General features: G+C 34.0%; 3 protein-coding genes across 6 annotated transcripts; all 3 read left to right on the top strand.

Annotated features, from left to right (window-relative positions):
- The first annotated feature begins 264 nt into the window (after positions 1-264).
- Positions 265-3,762, top strand: LOC114179156 (putative protein phosphatase 2C 35). 2 transcript variants are annotated; one of them, XR_003603437.2, is made up of 4 exons: positions 265-1,811; positions 2,520-2,640; positions 2,865-3,080; positions 3,186-3,762. XR_003603437.2 is itself a non-coding variant. In XM_028065391.2 (4 exons), exons 1-3 carry the CDS (start codon positions 891-893, stop codon positions 3,078-3,080), a joined length of 1,269 nt encoding a protein of 422 aa, XP_027921192.1. In that variant the 5' UTR covers positions 268-890; the 3' UTR covers positions 3,186-3,762. The 2 variants fall into 2 exon arrangements, 1 of the variants encoding a protein (XP_027921192.1); XM_028065391.2 differs by having other exon boundaries at positions 268-1,811; positions 2,520-2,651.
- A 1,719-nt stretch (positions 3,763-5,481) lies between these two features.
- LOC114177508 (putative E3 ubiquitin-protein ligase RF298) lies at positions 5,482-9,809 on the top strand. 2 transcript variants are annotated; one of them, XM_028062884.2, is made up of 3 exons: positions 5,482-5,588; positions 6,256-8,350; positions 8,925-9,809. In XM_028062884.2, the coding sequence occupies exons 2-3, from the start codon at positions 6,269-6,271 to the stop codon at positions 9,456-9,458; spliced, it is 2,616 nt and encodes an 871-aa protein (XP_027918685.1). In that variant the 5' UTR covers positions 5,482-5,588; positions 6,256-6,268; the 3' UTR covers positions 9,459-9,809. The 2 variants fall into 2 exon arrangements, with proteins under 2 accessions (XP_027918685.1, XP_085526987.1); XM_085670861.1 differs by having other exon boundaries at positions 5,529-5,664.
- Positions 9,810-13,723: 3,914 nt separating this feature from the next.
- On the top strand, positions 13,724-21,559 carry LOC114175936 (pyruvate, phosphate dikinase, chloroplastic-like). 2 transcript variants are annotated; one of them, XM_028060788.2, is made up of 20 exons: positions 13,724-13,932; positions 14,232-14,479; positions 15,440-15,496; positions 15,937-16,170; positions 16,608-16,745; positions 16,957-17,119; positions 17,260-17,495; positions 17,617-17,745; positions 17,849-18,028; positions 18,225-18,362; positions 18,612-18,776; positions 18,865-19,026; positions 19,120-19,209; positions 19,437-19,753; positions 19,883-20,012; positions 20,271-20,399; positions 20,567-20,704; positions 20,784-20,861; positions 20,966-21,057; positions 21,143-21,559. In XM_028060788.2, the coding sequence occupies exons 2-20, from the start codon at positions 14,246-14,248 to the stop codon at positions 21,183-21,185; spliced, it is 2,853 nt and encodes a 950-aa protein (XP_027916589.2). In that variant the 5' UTR covers positions 13,724-13,932; positions 14,232-14,245; the 3' UTR covers positions 21,186-21,559. The 2 variants fall into 2 exon arrangements, with proteins under 2 accessions (XP_027916589.2, XP_027916590.2); XM_028060789.2 differs by having other exon boundaries at positions 13,797-13,932; positions 14,227-14,479.
- Positions 21,560-21,604: the final 45 nt, after the last annotated feature.

The following is a 21,604-nucleotide window of genomic DNA, read 5'->3' as shown; positions in this document are numbered from 1 at the left end:
GATATTAGCTTGATTGATGCCTTAAATTAATGAAAAATTATTTTCAATTGCGAAGGTTTTATTATTTTTTAATCATTAATTATTAAATTTTTAGTAATTTTTAATTTTTACATTTACTAATATCTAATTTAATATATTTATAGAAAATACCATAAATTTTGAGAAGAAAATTTGGTTTATAACAAATAAATAAATGTTATGGACAATTAGGGACGTCACTTTGTTGTGTTTAGTGTTTAGTAATAAATAAAAGAATCATTTGCAGAGATTGTTGGGAGATAAGGGTTTGTATGCAGAGAGAGAAGTGAATTGTGAAGGAAGATTGGGGCAACAGATAACCAAATCAACACATACATACATATATAGATAGATAGTTTTGGATTGGAATTAGAATCTGAATAAGAACAGAATCTCAATTCAATTCCTCTTCCCCACTTCTCTTCTGTCCCCCTCATTCCAAATCTCTTTTTCTGAACTTCTCTTTGGACTCTTCCTTTTGCCTCAGGGTTTCTTCCTTCTCTGCATCCAATCAAAGGAAAAGCACAATTCTTTCCCTCCTTTTCGGCAACCCCATCACGCATTCTACCTCTAAAACGCCAAAATAAATCCTCTCTGTCGTTTCCTTCTTCCTGGGTTTCTTCTAGGGTTCTCCTTTTTTCATCTTTTTTCACTTCAAATCCACCCACATAACCCCTTTTCTTCACTCCAGTCGCACCACACAATTCCCTGCTCTTGGACCCTTCTCTAAACCTGTTTATCACAATGTGGAGGAGTTCCAGAGGCATCTAGCACTGTACTTCCTTCCTGAACATTCTATTTCTGAACTGCTTCAGGGAGTGTTTTCTGTTTCAGGTGTTGTTGTTTCCAATAGCATACCCTCTCTCCGAAACATGGGTTGTGTCCATGGCAAGTGTTGCTGTGGCGAGCATAATTCATCAGAGGATGGTTCTAGGGATTACCGAGAAACTGGCTTCGTCCGTAGCCACAGGAAAAACATACTCGCTCAGAGGTCACTGAAGCGTGCTCCTGTTCCTTCTCACAACTTCATTTTGGAATACACTTTTCTCACTCAGCGGGGATACTACCCGGACTCACCTGATAAAGAAAACCAAGATAGTTTTTGCATCAGTACAAATCTCCAAGGTAACCCCAATGTTCATTTCTTTGGCGTCTATGATGGGCATGGTCAGTATGGTAGCAAGTGTTCAAATTTCGTTAAGGATAGGCTGATAGAGAAGTTGGTAAATGACCCTGCATTGTTGGAGGATCCCGTCCAAGCTTACAATTCTGCATTTTTGGCAACGAACCAAGAATTACGTAGTAGTAGTGAGATTGATGATTCTATGAGTGGCACCACCGCGATAACGGTGCTTGTTATTGGTGACACCCTTTATGTTGCTAATGTTGGTGATTCGAGAGCGGTGCTGGCTGTTAAGGATGGGAACCGCATTGTCGCGGAGGACTTGTCCTCTGATCAGACGCCGTTTAGGAAAGATGAATATGAGAGAGTGAAGCTTTGTGGGGCAAGGGTGTTGAGTGTTGATCAGGTGGAAGGGCTCAAGGATCCAGATATCCAGAGTTGGGGTGATGAAGAGAGTCGGGGTGGTGATCCTCCCAGATTGTGGGTTCCTAATGGGATGTATCCTGGAACTGCTTTTACGAGGAGTATAGGGGATAGTTTAGCAGAGACAATTGGTGTCACTGCTCTTCCTGAGGTGAAAACTTTTAAGCTTACACCTGATCATCTTTTCTTTGTGGTGGCAAGTGATGGCATATTTGAATTCCTGACAAGCCAAACTGTTGTTGATATGGTATGACTTGCAACCTTTCTCTGTCTTGCTTTCATAATGTGTGAAAAGGTTTTCACAGATCGAGCAAATTGATCGAATGATTTAGTTTAACTTTAGTTTAATGATTGCAAAATCAAGCATCTACTTCTGTTATTGGAAATACTAATGTTACCTTTTAAAGGTTATGCAAGTTGCAATTAAAGATTTTGACTTGAAATATGGAAACAATTTTTTTTGTGTGTAAGGTCTGCTTGTGGCTTATGGTACATAGGTATGTGGTACTGATGATGTTAATATATTTGGAATGTAAAGCATAACAAAGATTACTGGCCGTACGTATGCTTAAGCTTCTCTACTTGGCGTGTTTCAGTTAGGTCTGTCCCCTTATCATATGTAATAGCTGTCATAATTATATTACAAAAACAGCAACAGTACCCACCAGGTATTAACTGCTATAATTATGGAAACTTTAGATGGTTCAGTGTTAAAAAATGCTAATTGGGAATAGTTCTTTTGCATCCCTTGAGTTTACACAGTCCTTGTATAAGTTAGTCGTTCTGCAGAGGAACTTCCTGTTTTTTGCGCTGTTTCATGCTGATTTTTCCTGATCTGCCGCAGCACCATAGACTATGATTTCAATGTTTACTCCCATGTGCAATTCCATAGGTAAAATTGTGACTTTCCTACGATTCCCCTTCCTGAAAAATCTGTGATTTATTTATGGTGTAGGCAGCAAGCTATATGGATCCTCGTGATGCATGTGCAGCTATTGCAGAAAAGTCATACAAACTATGGTTGGAACTTGAGAACAGAACAGATGATATAACAATTATCCTTGTTCAGATCAAAGGTCTCTCTAATGTATGGATTCTGTACATTCCTTTGGTTTCATTTGCTTTTAAAGGTTTTAAATTTGTAGTATTATATGATTGTGTTATCCCGTGACAATAACAACAAATCAGGCCTCGTTCTTCTTATAAGATCAGCATGTAAGATTAATTTTGCTACTGATGGTTCAATGAATAAAGTTATTGAACAAAACTTGTTTATCTAACTATTGGTCCAATATTGTAGTCCGGTACATTTGGAGTTGGATCAAATGAGACAAATGTTGGCGCTGTACTGAATTCCAGGGCAGGAACTCCTGAGATACCTGCTGCGCATGAATCTGATGTTCATCGTTCTGTCAGAACCAGTTTCTCAGAGTTGCACTCTGCTCAGCCTGCGGCTTCAGTGATCAGCCCGGCCGTAGAGGCTCACTCTGCAGCATATCCAAGACCAATTGAATGAGTATGATGTCAATCCAAAGAACCTTGTTGATTTGTTTCATTTCAATAGTTTATATCATCATGATGATATATATAATTACTTCTCTCCACCCTTTTTGATTTATAGTGATTGAAGAGAGAGAGGCTTTAGAGAAGCTTCACCTTGTCTCTTTGCAGTTTCTCCCGAGTGGTACATTTCCATGTTCCAAGTTCCTGAGCATTTTGCATTACCCTGTACATTTACTGCTCAAGGCTGCCACCATACCAGGCTTGAGGTGGCTCTATCTTGGCAGCAAAAGGAATTTGTTCAAATTTCATGTTGGTGTATAACCATTCAGAAACACCTCGGGAGAAAACACTTATGCTCACCTTCCTGTGATGCCATTGCACATCCTCTACAGATATGATCTTTTGAAGAGAATCTATAACTAAGTGAAATGAAAGGAAGGTATGCAAGGAGATTGGATTTTGAGTCATGGCTATCATTTGCTTTGAATGATTGAAGAAACTCGAAAGATGGTCACTGCTCAACTTTGGAGGAAGACAGATACCATTTGGTATTTAAGTGCATTGCCCTCATTATCATGTAGATGTTGTATCCAGTTTGTGTGTATTATTAGTATTACGAACATGTTTGGATTATTGGTTGATACCTTTCCAAATTAATTTCATATTAACAATAAAAAACACTAATTAATTATGTATCCTTACTTTTAAATGAGATGAAAAAACACGTTAGATGATAAAACTTAGTTTCATCTGCTATGACTTTGTTAGATGGGATGAAAAATGTCAAATAACTGGCAAGCAAATTTTCATCTATGGAATTATCGCATTGGATTGAATTGTATAAGAAGATTTCTTTTACCAGCTAATAATTTATTTATTTATTTTAAATTCACTTCATTTTGTTTTAGACAAAATTAATTTGGATTTTTGTTATTTTATTCTAGATAATGACAGACAAGTTTTATGGTCTACACACTGAAAAGAAAAATAGGTCAAAATGATTTTTATAAACAAATTTATTTTATCTACAAACATTGATTTATGTGTAATTTACCCTGTGCACAAATAGTTGATTCTTTATTTTATCTTGTAATTTAATTTATAAACTGTCATACCTACTAAGCCAATTATTATTATTTTTCTACAGAAAGGTATTTAAATTTGAAGTAGATGTATTTGTTAAGGTAAATAATCTTAAAATAACAATTGTCGTTATTATTTCTGTATAAGAGAATGGATGATATGATTATACTTACACTATCAAATCAACCTACAATTGGACGGACCAGCCTTGAAGTTGGGATGAGCAATTTTCCATTAGAATTATATGCATCAATGGTAGGAAATAATTAATATATTTTTCATTATAGCAATAATTTCTCGAAGATTGAAAATTTTATTTTGTTTTGAATAAAAGTATTATATCATCGATTTTATATGTGGTAATTTTATCATTAAATTATAATCGAATAAATATAAAAAATTTCAAATAATTTTATAAATATAATTGTTTATAGCATTTAAAAATAGCAATAATAGAAAAAAAAATCTATGTAATGTAGCAACTAACCTTTTCACGAAATCTATTTTTTTAGTTGGTTAATTTAGCAACTTATATTCTTTTTGTGCTTTAAGCAATTATTTTCAATTGTGTTCAAATTTTATTTTGATTAAAACTGTACTAACTCAGAAAGTGAATAACAGAATAAAAAATGAACTTTAATGACATTCATCTTTAACTGGGTGAATTGGGTGAATGTGGGACTCATAACACATAATAAAGTGAATTTTTAATTAGGTTTAGATTTTATTTTGAAACGAGTCCATTCACCAAAAGAGGTGAATAGTAATGCAGGAGACAATTTATATAACTTTACATTTTTAGTCGATAATGTCATATTGAATTCATGCGTGAAATCTAAATGAGAAATACTATATAAAAGTATAAGATTTATATTTTACAGTTTAAATCTAAATTTTAACTGCAATACAGTGTTACTAAAGAATTTGGATTGCTATTTACTTCTAACCCTAGATCAAATTCATGCATGCTAATTAATGATTCTATAACCATATACATTAAAAAAAAAAGTTATTCCCTTAGACTTGCTGCTGCAAAATAGTGAAGAAGAACATAGGTGAAACACAACCTTATATTCCATTTACCTTTTCATTTGTGAAATATCTCACTGTAGTAACTTGCAAAATTCAAGGACAATTATAGTCATATTTGAGAAGATCGAATAAAAGAAATATCAACATTAAAATAAAAATTAAAAACTTTGAAGGTTTAGCAATAATAAGATAGGTGTATGGTTGATGGGTACATGAGAAACAGAAATAGGTCCAGTCCAAAATTATACTATTATTTATTTTAATTTTGTATTATTTATTTATTATTTGTGTGCAGGAGAGAGACGTTCAATACAATGCTTAAAGCCTCCAGGCTCTGAGGCCTATACATCTGCACAAAAATAAACAAACAAATACATTAAGGAGAAAAAACACAACGATCAAAAAGGTGTGAATTTTCTCCTCTCTGATTCTATGATTTTGAAAGATCGACCTTGATTTTTTTGAAAAATTGTTCTAATCCGGTACGTATTGATCATCTAATACTCATCACGAGTCTCATATTGCGGATCTTTTCGCATCAGTGGCTTCGTTTGCTATTGTTACAATATTTTAGAATGTTTTGTTTTCATTACTTTGTTATTCATGGATGTGTTTTTTAAGTATAGATGTGGATTGCAATTTATTTGGGTGTTTTCAATTTCATATTTTGTCAACCGGAGGTGCTTCTTTTGCTGAGATTACTGATATATGTTTGTGTGTAGTTGATTAATTTATTCATTGATTTACCTCCTTTATTTGGATCAATGAGGAAGTTTAATGTGGCATTTTTCTATACTAAGATTCAGAGGTGATTAATTGTTAGTGTTAAATGCATGTTAATCAATGCCATGTAATAATACAGTGTTTGTCATTGCAAATTTCATTCAATTACGAGAACAATGTTTGCACTCTTCCGCTAATGTCATTCTCATATGCACATTTTTCTTTTCTAATTCACGGAACTTGAATTTGGAATAAGTAATCATAGACGCTAAATGAAACTTAACAAGTGTTCTCTTCTTCTCTTTTTTCTTTGTTTTAGATTGCGACTAAAATATCTCATTGGTTGCCAGTTGTAGCAGTCAAATGTCTCCTTCAGTTTCTTGCCAAGAGAAAGGAAGTAGGAACAAGAGGAAATTCAGGGCTGATCCACCTTTAGGGGAGCCAAGTAAGATCATTCTTGCACCTCCACTTGAGTGCCGCAGCTATGAATTCTCTGCTGAGAAGTTTAAAATAACCCCTAGTCATGGGCAAGCCACTGCTTGTGACGTGTGTGGTGTCAGCCAAGATCATTCAGATGGACTGAAGCTCGGTCTTGGATTATACAGTCCTGGAACATCTGATGTCGGGCCCAGTCAATCTAAGGAAGAACCTAAGACAAATGAAATTAGTGATGCAGATTGGAGCGATCTCACAGAAGCCCAGCTGGAAGAACTTGTGTTGAGTAATTTGGACACCATTTTCAAGAGTTCCATAAAAACGATTGTAGCATGTGGCTACAATGAAGAAGTTGCGACGAAGGCCATCTTAAGACCTGGCATCTGTTATGGATGTAAAGACACTGTGTCTAATATTGTTGATAACACTCTAGCATTTATTAGAAATGGCCAAGAGGTTGATATGTCGCGAGAGCCCTATTTTGAAGATTTAGTACAGCTTGGGAAGTATGTGTTGGCTGAATTGGTTTGTGTTCTTCGAGAGGTTAGGCCATTCTTCAGTATTGGTGATGCAATGTGGCGTTTGTTAATCTGTGACATGAATGTGTCACATGCTTGTGCAATGGATTGTGACCCTGTATGTAGTTTAGGTAGCGACAATACTGCTAACGACGTTTCATCTAGCCAACCAGAATCACAATCAAAACCAGAAACTAAAGTCCCTGAATTGAGTCTTCTAGGACCTAGTAAATCAATTCCTGCGGGTTCTCATACTTCTCATCCAAAGAAACCCTTTGTGACTGCATTTCGTGGTTTGAGCAACATGGATTCTCAAATTATTGTTGGTGGAACCTCAAAGAATGAGGGTGCCAGTTGGGAATCTGATTGCACTCATAAAACATTCAGCGCTGCTGGAACATCTCAGTCTGGCCTGATGGAAGAGAAGTATGGAACAGCTAGAAAGGTCCATTCCAGTAGCAGCAGGAGGGACTACATACTTCGACACAAGACATTTCATGGAGAAAAAGGTCATCGCTCTTGTGGATCAAAAGGGTCTTCAAGAGGGAAGGCGAATGGCTTAGGTGGTTTAATCTTGGATAAAAAACTTAAACCTGTGTCAGAATCATCTGCCATAAATTTCAGGGGTGCTTCATTACAGATAAGTAAGGGAATGGAAATTAATATGACTCAAGAGAATATTAATGCCAATTTCTTAAGTAATGCTCCTACGCCCCCTGCATTCAACCTAGATTCTTCGAATGGTGTTTCTGGATTGACCAATAATTCATATGCAATTCATGCAGCAAATACCACACCCACATTCTGTTATCCAGTTTCATTATCAACCACCAATACAGATCTTTCTCTCTCATTGTCTTCAAAAATCAAGCCTTCTACAGAACCCGATGGCAGCAAAAATGCGGCACCTACTAGTTTTATTGGAATGCCATACTACAAGTTCCCAAACCAGTGGATGCCTCACGATGGAAGGAATGAGATGATTTTGAAGTTGGTTCCAAGGGTTAGGGAGCTGCAAAATCAGCTTCAAGAATGGACAGAGTGGGTAAATCAGAAGGTTATGCAAGCTACTCGCCGTCTGAGTAAAGAAAAGGCTGAACTTCAGACACTGAGGCAAGAGAAAGAGGAGGTTGAACGTCTTAAGAAAGAGAAGCAATCTCTCGAGGAAAACACCTTAAAGAAGCTTTCTGAGATGGAAAATGCCTTGTGTAAAGTTAGTGGGCAGGTAGAGCGAGCTAATGCCACTGTCCAGAAGCTTGAGATGGAGAAGGTTGCATTGAGGAAAGAGATGGAGGCTGCTAAGCTACGTGCTATAGAAACTGCTGCAAGCTGTCAAGAGGTATCAAGGAGAGAAAAGAAGACACAACTGAAGTTTCAGTCATGGGAAAAGCAGAAATCCTTGTTTCAAGAAGAGCTAACGATTGAAAAACGGAAATTAGCACAGTTGTTGCAGGAATTGGAACAAGCTCGAATGCAACATGAGCAAGTTGAGGTTTGTTATTTTAAACTTATTCGAACTTCTTTCATATGCTTCTTTATATCTTGTAACCATTCACTTTATATCTATACGAATATAATATAGCTCCGGAAGTAGTTTGATCTCATGGTGTATTCTATGATATTGTCAAATAAGAAGATTAGCGGGTGGTTAGTTATGTAAAGTTTCTAAGCTCTTCCACCCTCATTTTATTGCTACAATAAAAACAAACAACTTTGTTTCATCAGATGGGTCGGTTGCAAGGATCAATGCTATTGTGTTGTGTCAAAATGTGATTCTAGGTAAAGTTTGGGTCTTCTACTGATTTCAGTTTAGAGTTTTTTCTGGGGTAAGCAGTCTGATAAACTCTTTTGACTGGGGCGATTGTTGCCATATTATTCTCAGAATGAAAATAAATGAATTGGTGTGCTCTTGACACCAGTAATTGTTGTCCATTTCTATGCATTTGAATTTGGTACACATAACGCATCATGCGCCACTTGTGAGATTCCAAAAACCTTGTATCTATTTAGGTGCTAAATGAGATGTATTAGTGGGCCTGTTCTCATTTGAAGGGGAAATATCACAGGGTAGATGGCAGCAGGAAGAAAAGGCAAAAAGAGAGCTTCTCCAACAGGCTAGTTCTATAAGAAAGGAAATAGAACAAATCGAGGAATCAGGAAATTCCAAGGAGAATATGATCAAATTAAAAGCAGAAAGAAATCTACAAAGACACAAAGATGACATCCAAAAACTCGAAAAGGAAATTTCCCAAGTAAGGCTGAAGACAGACTCTTCAAAAATTGCTGCACTGAGAATGGGCATTGATGGAAGCTATGCCAGCAAATGTTTGTACATGAAAAATGGAACTACTCTGAAGGAATCCCAGGCTTCTTTTATCTCTGAACTAGTCATTGAGCACTCCACAAGAGGTGGCGTGAAACGAGAACGGGAATGTGTGATGTGCCTTTCGGAGGAGATGTCGGTGGTGTTTCTCCCATGTGCTCATCAAGTTGTTTGCACAACATGTAATGAACTCCATGAGAAGCAGGGTATGCAAGATTGTCCTTCATGCAGGAGCCTCATTCAGCAGCGAATTGCTGTGCGCTTTCCTCGTAATTGATTTTCTTGGCTCCACTCAGTTAAACATTTAATAATAATATAATAACAACCTTATGAGAATCGTGCATTCGCAGCATGCTTCTCTGGATGAGATACATAAATTACAAAGTGGCAAAGTTGGTGCTGTCATTTTCTTGTGATGTTTAGAGGTTTTCACAATTTTTTTTTCTTGTTGAAGTTGTGCTTATCATCTTTGTTTGATAGTGTATATGGGTCAACTTCTTATGATGATCTTCTTCATCCATGACAAGTATTTTTTTTTTCCTTGTAAGAGCTTTATAATTGCTCTAATCCGTTACAAACAGTTGAAGTATGTGAATAAAATGGAGAAGATATCAAGCTTATTTCTGAAGCATGCAGTGTTTTTCATTTTTCAATCTTTTTGTGGTTTAGGATTTCTTTTGTCAGCGATTAGACAAGGTAGAACCCAATTACGTAACTTATCTTCAAGATCAACCTCGACATCAATTATTGTGAACACGTGCCATCTAATAATGTTTTTCTTCAAATGGTTTTAGCAACAAAATCATTAGCAAATGTTAATAATCACTCTCTAGCGTCATGTTAAAATGATCTCATAACCTTAAAAACACGATTTCTAGTGGATTTTAGTTGGAAAGGAGGTGAAGGTGAGATGGTCTGTATTATGAGAAAAAAAATTTAAGATGAAAGTTTATAAAATTTAACAAGTGATGTTATAATTTGAATAGATTAAAAAGAATGTTTTAATTGACAAAAATAAAAGATTATTATGAAAGTTGGTATATTGAGTGACAAGTGGTTTATACTCTAGTGGTTTTAATGGACAAGGTATATTGAGTGATAGATCTACTTCCGATACCAAAAGGGTTATTTGGATTTTTCTTTGGGTACTTACACACTATATATATCATTCATTTACTTTTAGTATTGTCGTTTAATTTGTATTTAAATAGTTTTACTATGATTCTAGTGTAATAAATAAATTGAAAGCTTTGATTGTGGTTATTACGTCATGCAATGGATGAAAACAATTGTATAAGGCGGTTATGAAAGTTGGTAAGATGAGGTAATTTGCTAACTTTCAATTGTACTAATTTTAATTTGATAATCTTCATGTCCTTGTATTAACTTCTCCTATGCTTTTGCATAAATTCAATGGCACAAGTCCATTGGATTCAGGAGCAATAACTTATGTACAACAAGCGTGAGCAAAATATTTTCTATCTAGAGTTAGAGCTAGTTTAGACTAATTTTGTCATATTAGTTATTTTGTATTTTTGTTGGAACTGTTTGGATTGAAATTATGTTGGAACTGTTTGGATTCAAATTTTGTTGGATCTTTTTTGCATTACATGTTCGGGTTAAGACATAAAACCAAGTTAACATTTAAAAAAGTTGGTCACATATAACGACAATTTTGACCATAAATATCGTTAATATATCGATTTCAACGACAATGAAGGTATAAACAGTTGTGGATTGGACTACTATAAATTCACATTGAGCAACTATACAATGACGATTTTACACTAATTGCCATTGATTTTGGATGCCTTTTACAACTAAAAAAAGCTTCAACAACGACGCTTAGACTGTTGTGGTCCCAGTAGGTAAATGATGACGATTTTGTAGACCCATCATTATTTTGAACTCTTTAACAATGACTACTTCAACGATGAGTCTAGAACCATATTCACATGCTTTTTTTAACTGTTGTCAAAAGACCTTGTTACAGTAGTGAATCCATCAATAAAGGCTAATAACCAACGTCAATTCAACTTATTGTATATATTCAAGGAAAAAATATGTTTTTAGTCTCTGAAGTTTGATCTTAATTTGTAAATGGTTCCTAGTCGAAACTTGGTCACTGTTTTGTCCTTGCACTTTCAAACTCGTTGTTTTTTTTCCCTATTTTTGAACAACGTTAAAAATAACAAACGTCGTGTATCATATTATTTAATATATAATAATAGTAATAATAATACTATTATTAATTATATAATAATATTATTATATAATATTATTATTATTAATGGTAATAATATTATTATATATTAACAATGATTTTGAATGTATATGGACCAAACAATGATCAAGTTTTAATTTGGGATCATTTTCAAATTAAGTTCAAACTTTAAGGACCAAAAATATATTTTTTTCAATTTTCATGAAAGCGTCGGCTAAGCCGATGGTAGTTTTTTATTTTATAAAAAAAAATAAATAACACGTGGCACGCCTTTGTTATTTTTAATGCCATCCAAAAATAAGGACCAAAAACAATGATTTTGAAAGTGCAGGGACCAAACAATGACTAAGTTTTTACCGGGGACCATTTCCAAAGTAAAGTCAAACTTCAGATACTAAAAACATATTTTTCCCTATTTTAAACTCGCTTTGCTCCCTTGTTACTTTTAGAATGAATATTGTAGAAGGAGAGTTATATTCTTTGAAAACAAAAATGTAAAATCAAAATAGTTTATTATGTGAATAACTTGTAATAACTTAGTGATATATTTTTAAATATGCATAATATGATATTATATTAGTAGGGAACGATATTGTGATGTTATTAAGTTAATATACAAAATAAATTTAAATTTATTAAAAAAAATGAAATGAACGAAAAAAATAAAAAAATAAATGTTGATGAATAAAAAAAAGAGAGACAAAAATAGAAAGTCTTATAGAAAACATATAAAAATAACTGTTAATTTAAAAAATGTAACAAATAATTATATTATAAAAGATAAAATTAGAATTATGAAATATGAAATATGAATACAAATAATAAAAAAGTATTCTCAATAAATTTTAAAATTTTTATAAAAATAATAATTTTGAATTGTATAATATATATATATATATATATATATTAAATTTCTTTTTACCATATAAAAATATTCACGCTATCATACACGAAGATCAAATTCTTTGACTATTTTATCTTTAAATTTTGGTGAGAATAAAGTGATTTTTAGTAGATATTTATATGAAAATATTTCAAGCTAATATGTATAAATTAAAATGATAAAGAAAAAAACTGGATGATAAGATCTGAAAATAATGGATGGTATAGAGATTAATAGTTATTTTTAGTGTCTTCAGCCGTGGCCACGTGTCGTCCTTACTTGGATCTAAAGTATATTCCACTTGACCCTCGTTGGTCCCACAACACTTTTCAGTCACCTTCCTCGATATTCGTAGACCAAAAAAAACTAATATAATATTTTGGAAAATTTTTGTAAGAAAACATTTGCGAAATTTATCTTTATGATGTCACCCAATTTAGACATAATTCATTATTCAAATAATATGTGCGTTTATTAATTTAATTTTAATATTATTTTCTGTCAATGCAATACTTAAAATAACGAAATTTATGTTCAGATCACAACATGTTTGGAGTTCAAGTTTTTCTGTTTAGACAAGTTAAACAAAAAGTATAAGATGATATTGTTTGTTTAATTATGTAAAATATAAGCTTTTCAACAAGTGTAAGTATCTGGATAGAGTAATACTTATCTAATTGAAAAATATCTTACAGCAACAGTTGCTTTAAACAAACAAATAAAGATTATTTAACGTAAAGATTTAATGCAATAAGAATATTTTAATCCATAATCAATTTTAGAGAAAAAAAATTATTAAAAATATTTGTAAATAGATATTCAAATAAATTCTAATAATAAATAAAATACAACCACTCAAATTTAAAAGTCGTTGCTAGAACATTTAAGACGTGACAGCAAATATTTATGCATTTGTGAAAAATTATACAGCAGTTAAAGGCTCAAAAGTATGGTTAAAAACATTTTATATCTAAATAAATTTTTAGTATTTATTAATATAGAAAAGTAGATACGAGTGAATTGTTTTTGGAGGATTGAAGATAAGTTCGATAACTATCTAGAAGACTCCTTATTGCGGAAAAACAACGAAATGATTTAAGCCACATCTTATTAATTGTTTTAAGAAATAATATATCATGTTAAATATAGAATATATCTGATAATTCTTTAGTTTTGAGTTTAAATTGTGCATCTTAATATTTCTCATTTATTTTCCGAGAAAAAATGATTAGAAGGACAAAAAATGAGTTTTATTCATTTAGGACTATTATTATCCTTTGCTTCAATTATTGTGCCACGTACCCTTATCCTGGACGAGACAAAGGGCAAACTTGATAATTCACAGGAGAACATATTCCTCAACAGAAAATAAAACGTCAAAATTGTTATATAAATTTAACAAACTTATTAGCATAATTTAGTGAAAAGTTTAACTATGAGAAAGAATTTATTCCTAACAACATTTTGGTCCACTCATTTCTCATCATATTTGCCTATTAAAACATTGGAATATAATATAAAAAAAAACAAAACAGAGAGAAAAGAGGGAGGGAAAATTACAACTTCCATTTCCATTTTGAGAAGCTGCTCTGTGTATTAACTATAAACAAAGCCCTTCCTCTCCTCCTTATTTTCTATCTTCAGGTATGTTGATTGCATGATCACTATGCAGTTAATTGACATGTTAACAATCTCCAGTTTTTCTTTTCTTGTATTTTTTTTAATGTCTTCGTGATCAATGAAGAAAAACATGTCTTTCTCTTGATTACTTTTTCTTCTTCTGGGGTGGGACATGTTTGTGATCAAGTGCATATGAATATCTAATCTGGTATATGTGTTATGCTTATACATGTTTTGTGAGGGAGAATTTTGTTCTCTGCATGAAAATTGTTCCACACAAGAACAAAAATGGATTAATTGGTGCTATGGTTGATTGAGAGCAGGAGATAGATGAAAGATGTCTTCCATAGTGAAGGGCATATTCATTAGGAGCAGAGGGGATGATATCAGTAATATGATTTGGAATGCGAAGAAGAAATATGTTGAGCACAGTGATGTTGTGGTGGTTGGTGGGAGAAGAAGCACAAAATCAAACAGCTTCAGGGCATGGAAGAGAGGTAGAAGATCATATCAGTCTCTAATACGTGGCCAAGCAATTCTTACCCCAGCAACCCCTCCCACAACTAAAAAGGTACGTCTAACTGTATATTCATAATTGAAAAAAAAAAAAACGTGAATTTGTCATTTACATAGTAAAACATTACTCAGCTGAGAGAATGCGAATTGTAAGAAAGAACAAAACAAGAAGATTAATCTTGCTTTGTAGAGAGAAAATGAGTTATAATTAGATGTAATAATAAATTATAAAGTAAAGGGATAGATATTTGAAAAAATATATACAAATAATCTAGATATTTGTGGAACCCATGAACCAGAGAAAGAAAAACAATTTACGGCGCCTTTCACTCCATTCATAATGAATTTTCTAGAATATATTTTTGTATCCTAAAAGGTCTATTTCAAAAATGAAGGAAGAAGGTGTTCCAAAGTTTTTTGAAGTGCAGAAAGAAACAACTGAGTCGATGACAAGACACACCAATGAGAGACCCAAGTTTGATTGTTTCGTTTAACACAAAAAGTCTCAGACCTCAAAAATATTAATAAGGCTAAAAAGTCTGTCCACGTCAATACAAAACTCCAAGTGAACTTACTATTCAAAGGAAAATTTTCAACTTCATATTTTTATTTTTATTGAATAGAAATTAAATAAAAAAAATGAAACAAACAATAGAAATTAAACAACTGATAAATTATTTAATTGCAACTTGTTTAAATTCAAATTTACAACAACTCTTGTAAATAGTAAGATTTCTATATAATGAATAATTTTTTAGAAACTACTTATTTTAAATTTAAATTTAAATAATTTTCTCAATACATAAGCGATTAGTCAAGCTAAATACTTAAATGCACGGAGAGAATTAAACAATGATATCATACTAAAATATGAATTTTCTCCTCCTCTCCCATTACTATATATGAATATGTCATATTATCACAGTTTTTAGAAGTAAATTTGTCAATTTATGATAACAAGTATGAATATTGTAGAGTGGTGTGCAGCTAATGTTTTTTAGTTTGTTTTAAACAGCGGGTATTCACTTTTGGCAAAGGTACAAGTGAAGGAAACAAGGCCATGAAGTCCTTGGTAAGCACACAATTGATCTGTCACATTTTGAAAAAAATGCTTAAATTCATTTTTGTTCCTCCTTATTAGCTTGTCACTCAGACCGTTTATTTATTTATTCATGCAAGATATTACTATATTAATAACAAAGTTTAAAAGAAGCTTGAACATTTATTATCCTTACAAAAACAATAGTATGTAAAATTTTATAATGATTGAAATTGAACGATGACCAAAATGATAAGGATTAGAAGTGGATTTAAGCCTTAAAAAAAGGAAAAACATGGAAATTGATATTGGATTCTTGTTGTTATATTCTCATCAATTGTGATTTTACCGGTGTTCCATCATGATAAAAACTCTACACTTGTTAAGCAAAATAAGGTTGTCGATTGGCATACAATATGAGGGCTGCTTTTTTCCTTTAAAGTGATGAACAATTGCATGTTTGTTAACTACAGCTGGGAGGAAAGGGAGCGAACCTGGCAGAAATGGCAAGCATTGGTTTATCTGTGCCTCCGGGATTCACTATATCAACGGAAGCATGCCAAGAATATCAACAGAATGGAAAGAAGCTACCAGATGGCTTGTGGGAGGAGGTGCTTCAAGGCTTGCTTTTCGTCGAGAATGAAATGGGAGCCAATCTTGGAAATCCTACAAAACCTCTTCTACTCTCAGTTCGCTCTGGTGCTGCGGTACGAGAGCATTGGGTTTATGTTTTTTCTGTGTTCTTGTTAAGTGCCTCAACCTAGGACCACTTTTGGAATTTGGAATCACCTTTATATGTAAAGGGCCTAAAGACAATATGAAAACCACTAATCACCATAAGCTACTTATTTTGTCATTGACATTGGTTCCCAAATGATGGAACAACATGCAAGAAAATGAACTTGATTGTCACTAGCATTGATTAAACTAGAGCAGTAAAGTTCTTGAATAAAGTAAATAGCAATCTTTTCTTTTAATCTTTAATCATAGTGTGTTAATTTAAGTTCTAGATAGGAAATTCACTCTCTGATTGTTGAAACATCCACTTCTATTTATAAGTGTATTCGAATTTGATATAAATTTGATTATTTATGGTGTGTGTGACATGTTTATAGCCTAAACTTGTTTTCCTTGCATTTACTAGATTTCCATGCCTGGGATGATGGACACAGTTCTCAACCTAGGATTGAATGATGAAGTGGTTGTCGGCTTGGCAGCAAAAAGTGGGGAGCGGTTTGCTTATGATTCTTATAGACGTTTCTTAGACATGTTTGGAGATGTTGTGAGTGGTTCTTTTACTCCCTCAGCATTGCTTTTGTGTTGGCTTACTTTTGTAGATTGTCAACCTTTCTTTAGCATCTAAAACTAGACGAACTGAAAACTAGAATCCCTCAGTCCATGTTGTACATCAGGATCTTTCTCTAAAAATAGAGAACTAAAATAGTTGTCTTCCATTGCTTTTGTTTCTAACTGTTGATTTATGCTTCATTTAGGTAATGGACATTCCACACTCGTTGTTTGAGGAGAAGTTAGAAAAGCTAAAACGTGTAAGAGGTGTTAAACTTGACACTGAACTAGCAGCCCATGATCTCAAAGACCTCGTTGAGCAGTACAAGAATGTGTACCTTGAAGCCAGGGGAGAAAAGTTTCCCTCAGGTGCTGACACACCAACTTCTTAACTTTTTGTTGTGATATATTCTCATCGTCCTAGCCATTGATCCATGTCCGCTGTCTTCACCAAATTGTTTATAAGAAAAAAAAAAACATCCACTCATCTTATTCAATTACCAATGCAGATCCAAAGAAGCAGTTAGAACTAGCTGTTAAAGCTGTTTTTAATTCTTGGGATAGCCCAAGGGCAATTAAGTATCGGAACATTAATCAAATAACTGGTCTAAAGGGAACTGCTGTAAACATTCAGTCCATGGTGTTTGGTAACATGGGGAATACTTCAGGAACTGGAGTCCTTTTCACTAGAAATCCAAGCACTGGTGAAAACAAACTTTATGGCGAATTTCTAATTAATGCTCAGGTTAAATGTGATTTACTTGTTCTTTCTTCCTAGTCATTATCATATTCGTTAACCTGTGGATGGTATCAATTACTCTTGATGCTGATGTTTCAGCAAATAAATGCTGAATTGTTTTTGTTAGGGAGAGGATGTAGTTGCTGGAATCAGGACACCTGAAGATTTGGAGGTCATGAAATCTTGCATGCCAGAAGCCTATAAGGAACTTGAGGAAAATTGTGAATTTCTAGAGAAACATTACAAGGATATGATGGTAAAATTTAATCTTTGTATATATTCGTTCTACTTTTATAATTTATACTAATTCTATAAATAGACTGATAGATAAACCTTCTGAAATTGCAATTATATTGTAGGATATTGAGTTCACTGTCCAAGACAATAGGTTGTGGATGTTGCAATGTCGAAGCGGAAAACGTACTGGTAAAGGTGCAGTAAAAATAGCCGTAGATATGGTCAATGAGGGACTTGTTGACATTCGTTCTGCAATCAAAATGGTAGAGCCACAGCATCTTGATCAACTTCTTCATCCACAGGTATATACTTGTCATACCATTATCCATGTATCATGTGCCTTTGATTTCCTTCTATACATAAGGAAAATGTTGACGTTGATTTTAAGTATATATAATCAAAACCCTTTTTTAGAAAAGGATGTATTAATGATTTTTTTTTCATAAAAAGTTAATTAATACTTAATGTGTCCGAACTGCTCTAAATTTATTTGGTTAGTTTGAGGATCCATCTACTTACAAGGACCAAGTGATTGCCATTGGTTTGCCTGCATCCCCTGGAGCCGCAGTAGGGCAGGTGGTGTTCACTGCTGACAATGCTGAAGAATGGCATGCACAAGGAAAGAGTGTTATCTTGGTAATCCTTTTTTCACTTTATAATTTTTTTGCTTTTAATCTTTTTGTTCGCTTTCTTGATAATCTACCTGTCTTGTTTTAGTTAGAAAAATCCAAAGTTGACTTCGGCAAATATTTTTCTCAGAAGATTGTACATTTTGTGGTTGGGATGTAAATGCTGTCGTGATTTAGTAACATACATGGTTGTGTTAAACGAGGCATCCATTAACAATCATTAAATAAATGTTATTGCAATCTTGAACTGTTGAAGGTGAGGAATGAGACAAGTCCAGAGGATGTTGGAGGCATGCACGCAGCTACTGGAATCTTGACGGCTAGAGGTGGTATGACATCTCATGCTGCTGTTGTAGCCCGTGGATGGGGAAAGTGTTGTGTTTCTGGTTGCTCTGACATCCTTGTAAATGATGCTGAGAAGGTAAGCTTGGATTTTCCAATAATGTGATATAAATACTAATGAAAGATCTTCCTGTTGTAATTATGAATAATCTTTATTCATAATGTAGGTCTTCGTAGTTGGAGATAAGGTGATAGCAGAAGGAGATTGGCTCTCACTGAATGGGTCAACAGGTGAGGTGATACTGGGAAAGCAACCACTTTCTCCTCCGGCTCTAAGCGACGATTTAGGAACTTTCATGTCTTGGGCAGATGAAATAAGGCATCTGAAGGTGCTGCGTGTTCCTTATCTGCTGCAGAAGTTGAGTTGAATAAAAAGAACTTGTTTTCTATGAACTCTCTAATATACTATTGTCTATTACCAGGTTATGGCAAATGCTGACTCTCCTGAAGATGCAGTAACGGCTAGAAAAAATGGTGCTCAAGGGATTGGACTTTGCAGGACAGAGCATATGGTACAACAAACATTATACTTCTTACTGTATCTGAATCAAGAGTGTGAATACCTGCGACAATTAATATCTGATATCCTCATTATAAGCTTAAGATTGAGTTAATGGGCTATTTTAGCCTTTTCCCTTTGAATCCAAAGTGAAACGAACTTTTCTATTCTTTTTTACTAATCAACATACGGTAGTTAGAAATTATATTATTAGTTTTGGCTTGTTTTGGTGTGTTGTAGTTTTTTGCTTCGGACGAGAGGATAAAGGCTGTGAGAATGATGATAATGGCGGTTACACCAGAGCAGAGGAAAGCTGCACTGGACCTGTTGCTACCTTATCAAAGATCAGATTTCGAGGGGATATTTCGTGCAATGGATGGTCTTCCAGTAACAATCCGATTGTTAGATCCTCCACTTCATGAATTTCTTCCAGAGGGCGACCTGGAACACATTGTCAGTGAACTAACTTCCGAGACAGGAATGAAAGAAGAGGAAATATACTCCAGGATAGAAAAGCTATCAGAAGTGAACCCCATGCTCGGTTTTCGTGGCTGCAGGTTTATCCTCATTTCATAATGCTCGTGTTGTGTATTACAGAAAACTTCAATCTGTTCGTATCTTACATGACTGATGTTGAGTGTTGAGATCAGGGAGTATATGTTTGACAATTGAAATTCTGTGAACAGGCTGGGAATATCATATCCAGAACTGACTGAGATGCAGGCCCGTGCAATCTTTCAGGCAGCTGTTTCGGTGAAAAACCATGGTATTACAGTTCTTCCAGAGATAATGGTTCCACTTATTGGTACACCTCAGGCATGGCCCTTTTCCTTACATGTTTATTAGCTATTTGGTTGTCCTTTAAATTACTTCACACGCATCTATTCATGCGCACTAATAATTTATGAGAAAAATCTCAGTTCATTTTATACTTTGAAACATTGTTGCAACCCTTTCTCCTAACTATAAGAAATTTTGAAATACGATGTGTATCAGTTGGTTTTTATTTTTAATGAAAAACCCCTTTGATGTAATGATTAGACGATATAATTCCCCAAAATATTTAATTTGCAGGAATTAAGGCATCAAGTGAGTTTAATAAGGAATGTTGCTGATAATGTTTTGTCTGAGATGGGTTCTTCTTTAAGCTATAAGGTTGGGACTATGATTGAAGTTCCAAGGGCTGCACTAGTTGCAGAAGAGGTAACATTTATATCCTGATATCCTGAAGATTCAACCTGGACTCAAAATAAAATATTGAATAAAGATTTGAAGGAAAAAGGTCTAAATTTCGCTTTTACTCGGGTTCAACCTGTAGATTGTCCTTTTTTGTTATTTAAACTTTCTCATCCTATAATCGATTCATCTAGATTGCAAAGGAAGCAGAGTTCTTTTCATTCGGAACCAATGACCTTACTCAAATGACATTTGGATATAGTAGAGACGATGTTGGAAAATTTCTTCCCATCTATCTATCTTCTGGGATTCTGCAGCATGATCCATTCGAGGTTAGTTGCTTGATGTTAGTTTGGCCATTTACATAATGAAGGACGGTTGCTGAATTAAAATTGTTGAGAATAATTGCAGGTACTTGACCAGAAAGGTGTGGGTCAACTCATCAAGATTTGCACAGAAAAGGGTCGTGCCGCAAGACCAAACCTAAAGGTAGGAGAATTAACTCAGCAATAGCAATTCAAATTAATTTTTTAATTAGACATCTTATTCTTACAATGTAACAAATGGAGATGAAACACTATATTGATTATCAGGTTGGAATATGTGGAGAACATGGTGGGGAGCCTTCTTCTGTTGCCTTCTTTGCAGAAATTGGACTTGACTATGTTTCATGTTCTCCATTTAGGTCAGATTTTCAGTTAAACAATATCAGACAATGAAAAATTTGTATTTTCCAATGTCAAACTGAGACTATGAGGACACCTTTGCAGGGTTCCAATTGCTAGGCTTGCGGCAGCTCAGGTTGCAGCTTAAGAAACAGTTGCCAGTATCACAAGCATACGAGAGGGAGGATTGATCGACTCTCTACAACTGTAAATAACTGTTGTTTTTCATAAGCCCGTAGACATCACAAACAGAGGTTTATACGAGGACGTCACAATGATGAGGGCTTCTAACGTATACTTAAAGAAGTGAAAGCAAAGTAAAATCAATAAGCAAATCTTTGGAAATAAATAATGTTGATAATAATAAAAGAGAAAACGTTGTGTACAAATGTTCATGCATATGCTTCTCTTATTCTTATACCGTTTCCTGTCATATAATAAGAGTGAATCTGTAAAATTCTTGTACATGTTCTGTTCTCTTCGATTCTATCATAATAAAAATGTCTGAAAAATTATTCTCCATTTAATCGTCTACATTTAAGAAAAGATAAGAAATTTCTGTTTGCA

This window comes from Vigna unguiculata, chromosome 3 (genome assembly GCF_037176805.1).
Source record: "Vigna unguiculata cultivar grain cowpea cultivar isolate G323 ecotype 2 chromosome 3, ASM3717680v1, whole genome shotgun sequence".
In the NCBI taxonomy this organism is placed as follows: domain Eukaryota; kingdom Viridiplantae; phylum Streptophyta; class Magnoliopsida; order Fabales; family Fabaceae; genus Vigna; species Vigna unguiculata.
The sequence above is the reverse complement of the archived record's forward strand: the minus strand, read 5'-3'. Positions and strand labels throughout refer to the sequence as shown.

What these genes read in the sequence shown, in the direction of transcription:
- LOC114179156 (XM_028065391.2), top strand. Translation starts at nt 891, where the DNA reads ATGGGTTGTGTCCATGGCAAGTGTTGCTGTGGCGAGCATAATTCATCA. An exon ending in GCCAAACTGTTGTTGATATG is followed by an intron (nt 1,812 to 2,519) that starts GTATGACTTGCA and finishes TTTATGGTGTAG; the next exon opens with GCAGCAAGCTATATGGATCC. An exon ending in AGATCAAAGGTCTCTCTAAT is followed by an intron (nt 2,652 to 2,864) that starts GTATGGATTCTG and finishes CCAATATTGTAG; the next exon opens with TCCGGTACATTTGGAGTTGG.
- LOC114177508 (XM_028062884.2), top strand. Translation starts at nt 6,269, where the DNA reads ATGTCTCCTTCAGTTTCTTGCCAAGAGAAAGGAAGTAGGAACAAGAGG. An exon ending in TGCAACATGAGCAAGTTGAG is followed by an intron (nt 8,351 to 8,924) that starts GTTTGTTATTTT and finishes GAAATATCACAG; the next exon opens with GGTAGATGGCAGCAGGAAGA.
- LOC114175936 (XM_028060788.2), top strand. Translation starts at nt 14,246, where the DNA reads ATGTCTTCCATAGTGAAGGGCATATTCATTAGGAGCAGAGGGGATGAT. An exon ending in AATTTCTAATTAATGCTCAG is followed by an intron (nt 17,496 to 17,616) that starts GTTAAATGTGAT and finishes TGTTTTTGTTAG; the next exon opens with GGAGAGGATGTAGTTGCTGG. An exon ending in CTCGGTTTTCGTGGCTGCAG is followed by an intron (nt 19,754 to 19,882) that starts GTTTATCCTCAT and finishes TTCTGTGAACAG; the next exon opens with GCTGGGAATATCATATCCAG.